The sequence below is a fragment of the Thamnophis elegans genome, chromosome 2 (genome assembly GCF_009769535.1).
Source record: "Thamnophis elegans isolate rThaEle1 chromosome 2, rThaEle1.pri, whole genome shotgun sequence".
Taxonomy (NCBI): domain Eukaryota; kingdom Metazoa; phylum Chordata; class Lepidosauria; order Squamata; family Colubridae; genus Thamnophis; species Thamnophis elegans.
Genome location: NC_045542.1, coordinates 10,429,592 through 10,438,977, shown reverse-complemented (window position 1 = coordinate 10,438,977; position 9,386 = coordinate 10,429,592). Strand labels below are relative to the sequence as shown.

Below are 9,386 nucleotides of genomic sequence, written 5' to 3'. Positions count from 1 at the left end.
ACACTTTTAAAGCCTCATTTCTTTAGAGAGGATTAAATAAGCACTTATGTTCAGTAGAGGATCCAATGAAAACTTTGCCCTGATTATATGCCTTATTTTTATTCGGATGAATGAATACAGGACTTTACAATATATGTCAACTGAAAGGAAGTGGAAAGTAATGCAGAAAATATAGCAAAGAAAAATGATTGCAAAAATATTTTTATTTCCAGTAGATATTCTATCATCTTATTTCCAGAAAATACTATTGCTAATGCTTGAATAATTATCAAGTTTTAGAGAAGAATTTTATCTTCATCACCAATAATGGTCCAATCTATTCTGGAATCTTTCCTCCACAAACAGGGAATTTATTAAGCGCGGAGCACTTTACATGAAATGTGGCTCTTGTAATCCTACCAAAAATAGTAACAGAAAACAGGCAGTGGTTCCAGCAGTTGACAATTCCTTATAATTCAACACCATAATATTTATCATTTTCCCACTGCATTCGCTTCTGCTTCCGCTTCATTGTACTGGCTCATCCAAGATTTGGGATTCTGATTTTGTATCTAATCAAGGAAAATCAAAGGAGTCCAATTAGGAAAATAGAAATGAAATATATACCAAATTCTCTGCAATACCCTCCCTGAAGTTATCACTCTAGTAAGGAAAATCGAAATTGTATGGACATGATTTAGGCTGTACAGCTTTGCCTGCCTGCTCATTTACCATATTTTTCGGACTATAAGACGCACTGGTGTATAAGATTTCGAAGAGGTAAATAAGAAAAAAAAAGTTTTTGTCTTCCCTGGCCCCCAGGAGCACTCTGCAGGCTTCAGCAGGGCTGGCGTAAGGCAAAAACACCCCCGTTTTTCACCAACAGGGACATTTTTTCCTTCCCCCACCCCTGGTGAAGTGCTTCTAGGGGGTGGGGGAAGGCAAAAACATCATTTTGATGAAAAACAGCCTGTTTTTCACAAAAATGGGATGTGGGGGCGGGACTTTGGGAGGCCAAAAATGGCTGTATATGACGCACCAACATTTCCACGCTCTTTTTTTTGGGGGGGGGGAAGGTGTGTCTTATACTCCGAAAAATACAATATTTTATTTATAACATTTTCTCAGAGAGCAAAAGGTGGTATATATGGGGGTTCTCTGCTAACTTTACCAACCTAGCAACAATTGTGCGAGTTAGGCAAGGTTGAAAGAGAATAATATCAAGAAGGAACTTAAAACCAGATCTCCAAGGCCCACATTTTAACCACAGAACGACATTGTCTCTTATCAGAATACTACAGGATCTGTTAAAAGTTACACATTTTAATGCCCTAAGATGTGTTTCAAGCAAGCATGACTGCCAAGAAAAAGCTGAGTATATTCAGAAAGGAAAATTTAGATTTTAAAAGTGAGTACTTAGAAAATTGCCAATTTCCTGCAAAATCCATAATTCCCATCATTCAGTGCTTTGGTCCTGTTTGTGATAAAATATTTTAAAAGGATGAAAAGGACAGTTCCATGTCAAAATTTATAATTGTACACACCCAGTTATTGATCCAACATATTTTAATTCTGCAAACTTAGTTATCCTTAATGCAGAAGTTGAATATTTACTTGTATCCCATGTTTATTATTTTTTTACAAACAATTCAAGGTGGTGAACATATCCAACATTAATTTCCTCCTATTTTTCCTACAACCACCACCCTGTGAAGTAAGTTGGACTGAGAGAGTGACTAATACAAGGTCAGCCAGCTAGCTAATTTTCATGGCTAAAGTAGGATTAGAACTCATAATCTCCCATAAACCAAATGTCATAAAATCCAATCCTTTCCCCTGCCTATTCAGTACCTTGGCAACAAACTGTAGGATCTGTTTCTTGGAAGTCTCTTTAAAAGACCGTGGTCCCCACCTGAACTCAAACTCAGGAGGATCTGTGTGTGGGAGACGTGTATATTCCAGATATCTAGGAAGTGAGAATTATGCGATCAGTGGAAAAAAAAAAACCTTTGTAAGCACCAAACAGATTATTTAGTAGAATAACTGCTTCAGATCAAAGATATCATTCCTGCCTTTTGGAAGAAAATAGTTTGAGATTTCCCATTAGCCTGTATCCTAATTAATAATCCTATCCTAAACCCATTTCTTAAAAGGCCCAGATATTAGCCATTAAAAGGCAAGCAAAACATTCTGAATTCCCATCTGCCATTCACTGAAACCAATATGATCAATTTCTCTTCCAGTACTAAAGATAGCAAAGGCTTTGTAACCCCCAACTCACTTTTGCCTCACAAATTCCTCTGTCACCAGCTTTTTCACATCACCAAAGACTTTGTGTTTTCCCCTGGGGGAAAAAAAAAGAATGTTATTGTCTCAGATCAAAGGAGATTTTCTTCCTCGAGTCATCCAACCACACTGAAATATTTGAATTTATCTCTCAATGCTGTCTCAGAGCAGCCAATATTACCCAGAACAGTCAACATGTAATCTCCTCAGCATTTCCCAAACAGCAGCTGCATAAAGACAAAAGAGAACAGTAAGCATATGAAACTAACTAAGAAACGGGGTAAATTAAGTAGGAGTGAAACCTACATTCTTTGATCACGTTGCCTTTCATGAAGATAAGACTAAGTATTACTATAAGAAGGCCCATCTTGGGAGTGTTCTCATCACTGCGAAAAAAACAGAACAAAACAGATTCCACTTTTTAATCTGGAAGTGAACACTGGGGATTTGCAATGTAAAAGAAACCTTTTTTACCCAGTGAGAAACACATTTTTAAAGCCAAATGTTTAGCATTTCAGTCCAGGAACTATTGAAAGAAGTTCTGTGGACTGCTCAAAGCATTGGGTAACACGGAGGAACTCCATTTCCCAAAGCATGGAGGACACATGGGTTCTTCTTAGGCATAGGGCCACCAGCTGAAATCTCACTGGGGGATACATTTCCCAAAACATTTGATGAGGCACTCCATGAAATTCGGTTATTACAATTCGAGACACTTTTCAATATGTCAGAAAGGGAGAATGGTTAAACACATAACTAATAATAATATATTTAATTAATTTAGTACACTTAATTCAATGTATACTTAAATATAAACAAAATGAAATTTAGATTCTGCCATACCACTTAAAGACTAAGTGGCCCAGCAAAAGTTTTTGATCTCTACCACCTTTGGATCTCAAAATGCAAGAATATAGAAACCATCAGAAAAAAGCAATACTATTGCTCATTTCAAAAAACATGAAGAGATTTTTGACATGTTTTACAAGGTTTTATACAAAATTAAGCCAACACAGAAGCACAGAAACAGAGGCATTACATTCCCTCTTTTCCTTACTCATTCACATTCTCTGCTTCCAAAGGAGGAAATTTACTGATCAGGATGTAGGAATGGTACTTTGGGTCAATTTCCACAACTCCCAATCCAAATACCTGAGAAAACAGGAAAGATAAATAAGAATAGAGCTCTCTTCCTCATTCACTATTATTGTCTCTTCTTTTTAAATGAGAGAAAACTCATATGCAAACATAACCAACTTATATGTTTAATAAATAATTAATAAAATCTATCATTTCCATTAGTTATATAAGTTATGTTGTTCATTATAAACGTTCAGACTTTAGATTGTTGATGAAGAGTTCAGCCTGGGGGGGGGGGGCGGAGCTGCAGCTGGTGCATCTGGAGCGTGTTTGCAGTAGTGCCTCCTTATCAATTTTTGGATTCTTTTTTATTTAATTAACATTTTTTGGTGGAGATAACAGTGTAGAACATAATACAAATAAAAACTTTTGTTGCTGCTGAAGAATTAAATAAGCATGGGAAAAAGAAACGCCATGGCACCAGCCCAGGATCTCTCCCTCCAGTGAAGACAGCAAAACAACCAAGAATTGAGGAGCTCTTTGTTGGCAAGAGATCTGTAAGTAAAACTAACCCCCCCATCTCCAACAATTTGGAGAGAATAGAACAGGACCGGCAAAAAGATTTGGCAAATCAGCGTTTACTAGACTTTTCCGATCGGGGGGGGGGGGGGGATGAAAGCCAGCTCTTCTCACAAACAACTAGCCCAATAATTTCCTTTACGGAGTCTAAGGTAAAGACTAAAAAGGCAAAGAACAACCAGATAATTCAGAGTATGGAGAGTTTACCCTGGGAAAATTCAACTGAGTTTATGGCAAAGCAATGCCTTCTCACAGCGCAAACGGTGGTTTCAATATTTGAACAATTAATTGCCATTCAAAATGATGTAGAGACATTGAAAAAAGATTTAGCTGTTTTTCTTAAAGTACAACAGTGGTTCCCAAACTTGGCAACTTTAAGACTTGTGGACTTCAACTCCCAGAATTCTCCAGCCAGCTCTGCTGGGAGTTGAAGTCCACAAGTCTTAAAGTTGCCAAGTTTGGGAACCACTGAAGTACAATATCGGGCGCCAAGTACTCCCACTAAAGTTCTGGCAAAAGATTTGATTAACTCCCATTCGCAGGATAAGGAAAAGGAAAGAGAGCAAAGAGCCAGAGAAACACTTAAAGAGACGGAAAGATTAGATTGTTGATGAAGAGTTCAGCCTGAATTAGTATCCCCAACTAGATTAACCAAAATTTTAAAAATAGAAATACAATAAATTTACAATCTATTGAAATTTCTCCATTTATTCAGGTTAAACCAGAAATGCCAGTCATTTTGATGACAAGGGCCAAACATTTTGCCCAAATTATGAGGCTAGATTTCTCATCACTTATGGTCAATTCAGCATTTTGGTTTCATTATATCCTACAATGACCTTTTCTATATACTCCTGTAGCTTCTTGAAAATTGATAAACAATTGAAATATCAGCTTTCATGGATCATAGTCAATGCAATAGTAAGTCTTTAGGATGAACAGATTTTTTGTGCTGCAGGATTCTCACTCTGAAAACTTTTATTGCCAAGTTTTTAGATTAGCTTCTTCTGTAAGATTTATAGATAGATCAAATATGCTCAAATCATCAATTGATTCCTTACTCGTTGAAGAGTCTGATTGGCTTGTCTGAGGATCTCAGGGAAGATATCTTTACAGTCTTTGATGACATATTTCAGAATATCTGTAAAAAGACAAATAATGTTGATCTATAAGTTCCTAGAGAACTGGAATGGGAAGAGACTGATTTCATCTATGGGATTTCATGGGCTTCTAGTTGGCAACTAGAACTTTGGACTAGATGCACTTTCTTATGTTCTTTTGATGAACGCTACCTATACATACAACATTCTGTGTAATGTTGGACCTACTCAAAATAAACACAAATAACAATGAAGTTTATGGCATACATTCTGACAGAAACTTTTAAAAACCCAAATAATTTCTAGTTTAGCACTCAAAAAGTAAATGTTCTTTACTTAGCATTACTAATTGTCATATATTTACTATCCTGCTCGGTGGCTCTCAAAAGACCTTCCCCCCCCCCTCCAAAAAAAACCTGCATTAAAGTTGGGGGAAAGAGGCTCACCAAAATAATAAAATCCTCCCATTCTTTGAAAAACTCAATCTTAGAACAGAAATTATTGAAAACAGAGCACATGCTTTGTTTTCCAACCCTGGAAACTGAATCCAAGTCCCTCCTGATGAAATAAAATAAAAATAAATCCATACTTACCTGTCCGTTTAATAGGGATTTTCTTCTGATCTTTGATCAGAAGGAATTGCACCAGTTCATTTACCTAGACAGAGAATATAACATACGTTGCAGCAGACTCACAGTATTAATCTAAATTTCCTATAAATATTGTCTTCACGGTTGTGGGGCATGCTTCATTGTCCCTAGCCATTCTGTAACTTTAAAAAAATCTCTAGGTCAGGGAAGCTGCTACAATGTAGATAACTGTTACAGATCATAAAATGTGTACTTATTTATTTTAAAACAGAACATGCATCTTTGGTTATAGCCAGTCATAACAAGAAGCCCTCAAAAATGCATAAAAAGTGCCTCACTTTTTGTTCCACTTCAGCGGGGGAGTGTTGCTCCAAATTACGTTGCGCCTGAGTTAACGTCTGAGTCTGACTTAAAGTGAATTCTTCATCAACTTCCATATGCCGAACCTGGAAAAAAGCGAATGGGTAATCCCTAATTGATTCATTTTATTACTGGGCCTTTGCATTTCCATTATTAAACACATGTTCCTATATTTACCTGTAAGTAAATCTCATGGAAAACAGTACAATTTACTTAGAAATATGCACGGCATCACTGAAGTAGACTGTTTCACAAGGGGAGACTTAATAACAATAAGATATAAAACAGTAAACAGACCAGTCCGTATGAAACACTAAGCTAGATTTGCCAAGAACTTCCTTCAGAGGCTCATTCAAGCACCACTTGCACTATTTGTCTTACTGCATGAAAAATGGCAAGCAACAACATGAATATGCTATATTTCCCCCATTTCCATTTGATACAGACACAGGCACGGCAGACCACAGATTCCTACTGCAACATGTGAAAAAAGGCCTGGCTGTTTATATTAATAAAATAAGGGTTGAAGAACATGTATTCATGCAATTCAAGGGGTCACAAATATTTTGTACTCTTCTAATCACTTCCGAGTATGGGAAAGATGACGTTAAAATGAGCTATTTTTGAAATATCACATTATGTGTCCTGGTCCCCTTTTCTAACAGAAAAAAAAATATGTACGTCTTTTACATCACCTACTCTGAACCTTAGTTATAAGCTAGCCTTCTTCCAACCAACTGCTGCCAATTACCTCCACTAGACCGATTAGATCCCACAGATTAGGCCTCCTCCGAATTCCATCCGCCGGCCAGTGTCGACTGGCGACTACCCGGAGGAGAGCCTTCTCTGTGGCTGCTCCGACCCTCTGGAACGAACTCCCCGTGGAGATTCGAACCCTCACCACCCTCCAGGCCTTCCGCAAAGCCCTTAAAACCTGGCTGTTCCGACAGGCCTGGGGCTAAAGAGCTGTTGCCCCCGTCTCGAATGGTATGACTGTTGTGTGTTTTAAATTATGCATTGTTATGTGTCGTTTTTTAATTTTTGTCTGTATCCCCCTTCCCTGGTTTGAGTTGTGAGCCGCCCTGAGTCCCCTTCGGGGGGGGGGAAAAGGGCGGCATATAAATATAATAAACAAACAAAACAAAACAAACAACAGGTGTATCCTACACTTAACTGGCATACCTTTGAAGAGCCAGCTCCTCTGCTGTTGCGGCCACTATGCCTGTGCTGAGACATGGTTTTGAAAAGACACCTGAATGGAACAAGAGAATAAAATTATTAACAGTTCAGATCCAGCCTCTGAAGGTGCAGCAAAAGTCCTTAACATTTGTCAATTGCCTATATACAGGTGACCAGCAAGTAGCTTCTTCTACCTGTAAATAGATGGTAGGTTTCCAAGATCTTAAAACTAGCAGAACTTCCCCTCTCTAGTTACGCAAAAATATACAGTATCAAACACTTGAAATCCAACAAGTTATTCTGGTGGGAAAACCCAGCACTGGACGAACTAAATTTCTACCCAGGGACGGTTCTGTGCCAGCCCAAATAGTCCCCATATTCTCGTGGCTCCCATATTCCCAGTTTTTTAGGTGTCTTTCGCCTTTAGCCGACCCACAGCAAGTAGCAATTCAAAAGATAGTGCTTATAAAGTGCCACTCTGGCCTTCCAACCCAGAAAGACGACCCGGTTCTGCTCGCACTAGCAACACCGCCAGGCCCGAAGGTTAACTCTCGACACACTTACTCAGCCCGCCCTTCCCCTCTCGTTAGAAAAGCCACCAGCCTCTCCGGTTCCGTCCGCGGCCTCACAGCACATGCGCCTCTTTTTCCGCCCGGCCGGTAGAACTCTGCTTACGGCGCACGCGCGTCACTGTGATCCTTGCCTCTACTTTGTCGAGCGTCGCTTAGCAACGCTGGCGGGTAACGAGCGTTGATCCGTACATCCGCCTTCTCCAATAGGAGGGGGCGGGGGCTGCTTGCGGAGGCCACCGGAACTACCAAACTCCGGAGATAGCAGCAAAGGGAGATAAAAGCCGCAGAATTTTTGCTGCTATCTAGTGTTGACAGGATATTTGAATATCCAGAATAGGGCGGCCCCCGTCTTAGGTTTGTTGAAGACGGCAACATTTACGGGTTCCCAGTCCGCGGTCCCCCCCCGTTATTATAAACCGGGAATTCTGGGAGTTGTAGTTCATTGTAGAGGAAATGATGGCTCGGGAAAAATAGAAGCGCATATTTCATCCAATCATCAGAGATCATAGTTTTTTTTTAATATAAATTTTTATTTTTATTACAGACAACACATACACACAACAATAAAAAAAGGCATCATCACATACAGCATGTCGTTTGGTTAACAGGTGTTTTAACATCCATATTCTCGAATAACATTTACCATCACAGATTTTTCATCTAGTATAACTAAATACCTCACTTTCATTGTACAGTATATGTTCAATTACAATTAGTATTATTTTTTTCCAATAAATCATAATTCCCTTACATTCTTAATTGTCTATTTGATAACAGTATACCTTTATATAATCCCCATGTGAAAGAATTTTTTTTTACCAACCATTTATATTTATATATCACTATTTTCAATTATGCACAGTTCCACCAATCAACTATCAGGTATGCTTATGTTCATTATTATCCTTGTACCTCATACATTCAAACAGAAATCTTATTCCTTCATTTTTCAACAAACTATTCTAAATAGTCGCTACATATATATATATATATATATATATATATATATATATATATATATATATATATATATATATATATATATATATATATATATATATATATATATATATTATACATTTATATATTTATCAGCATAAATATAACAAATGTAACAAAAAAGGCAACAGTAAAAAATATTGGGTTTCTGTCTGGATGGTCTCTTGTGACGAGCCTAATGACAGAGAGTGGAAGTGTGACCTTCCTCCCATACTTGGGCATACCAGGGGTTGTGACTTTAAAGTATATACCTCCCACCCTGGCTGGCTGATAAAGGAGTCGCTCTCTGTAGCTCAAATGGTTAACTCCCTGCCTGGGAGGCAATAGAGCACAGGTTCGATTCCCAAAAACTTGGGTATGGCTAGCTGATGAGAGCTAAATAGCTTGAAATAGATCTATACTAGTCTCCCTTTATTTATTTATCAGCATAAATATAACAAATATAATATATATATAATATATATATATATATATATATATATATATATATATATATATATATATTATATACACACACACACACACCACTTTTCAATTATTCCCTTATTAAAATTATTTATCAACAACAAGATATCATTGTAATATGTTCTTAAGGTTATACATTATATCACCAATCTTCTATCAAGTATACATAAAATCATCGTTAGATATCATTGTTGTTA

General features: G+C 37.7%; 1 protein-coding gene across 2 annotated transcripts; it reads right to left on the bottom strand.

The window, feature by feature from the left end:
- Window positions 1-183: 183 nt before the first annotated feature.
- LOC116504833 (non-structural maintenance of chromosomes element 3 homolog) lies at window positions 184-7,830 on the bottom strand. Of its 2 annotated transcripts, none has more exons than XM_032212044.1 (11): window positions 7,718-7,830; window positions 7,157-7,226; window positions 5,953-6,060; window positions 5,618-5,681; window positions 4,986-5,065; window positions 3,323-3,417; window positions 2,572-2,651; window positions 2,447-2,492; window positions 2,261-2,323; window positions 1,831-1,945; window positions 184-551 (listed from the first exon to the last, which is right to left on the bottom strand). In XM_032212044.1, the coding sequence occupies exons 2-11, from the start codon at window positions 7,208-7,210 to the stop codon at window positions 474-476; spliced, it is 783 nt and encodes a 260-aa protein (XP_032067935.1). In that variant the 5' UTR covers window positions 7,211-7,226; window positions 7,718-7,830; the 3' UTR covers window positions 184-473. The 2 variants fall into 2 exon arrangements, with proteins under 2 accessions (XP_032067935.1, XP_032067936.1); XM_032212045.1 differs by lacking the exon at window positions 7,718-7,830 and adding an exon at window positions 7,645-7,711.
- Between the last annotated feature and the right edge of the window lie 1,556 nt (window positions 7,831-9,386).

Bases quoted from the DNA above. Each gene is read 5' to 3' on its own strand.
- LOC116504833 (XM_032212044.1), bottom strand. From the start codon at position 7,210: ATGTCTCAGCACAGGCATAGTGGCCGCAACAGCAGAGGAGCTGGCTCT. The intron at 1,946-2,260 runs GTGAGTTGGGGG...CTCACTTCCTAG, and splicing joins GAGGAATTTGTGAGGCAAAA to ATATCTGGAATATACACGTC. The intron at 552-1,830 runs GTACTGAATAGG...TTCCTTGATTAG, and splicing joins TCCTACAGTTTGTTGCCAAG to ATACAAAATCAGAATCCCAA.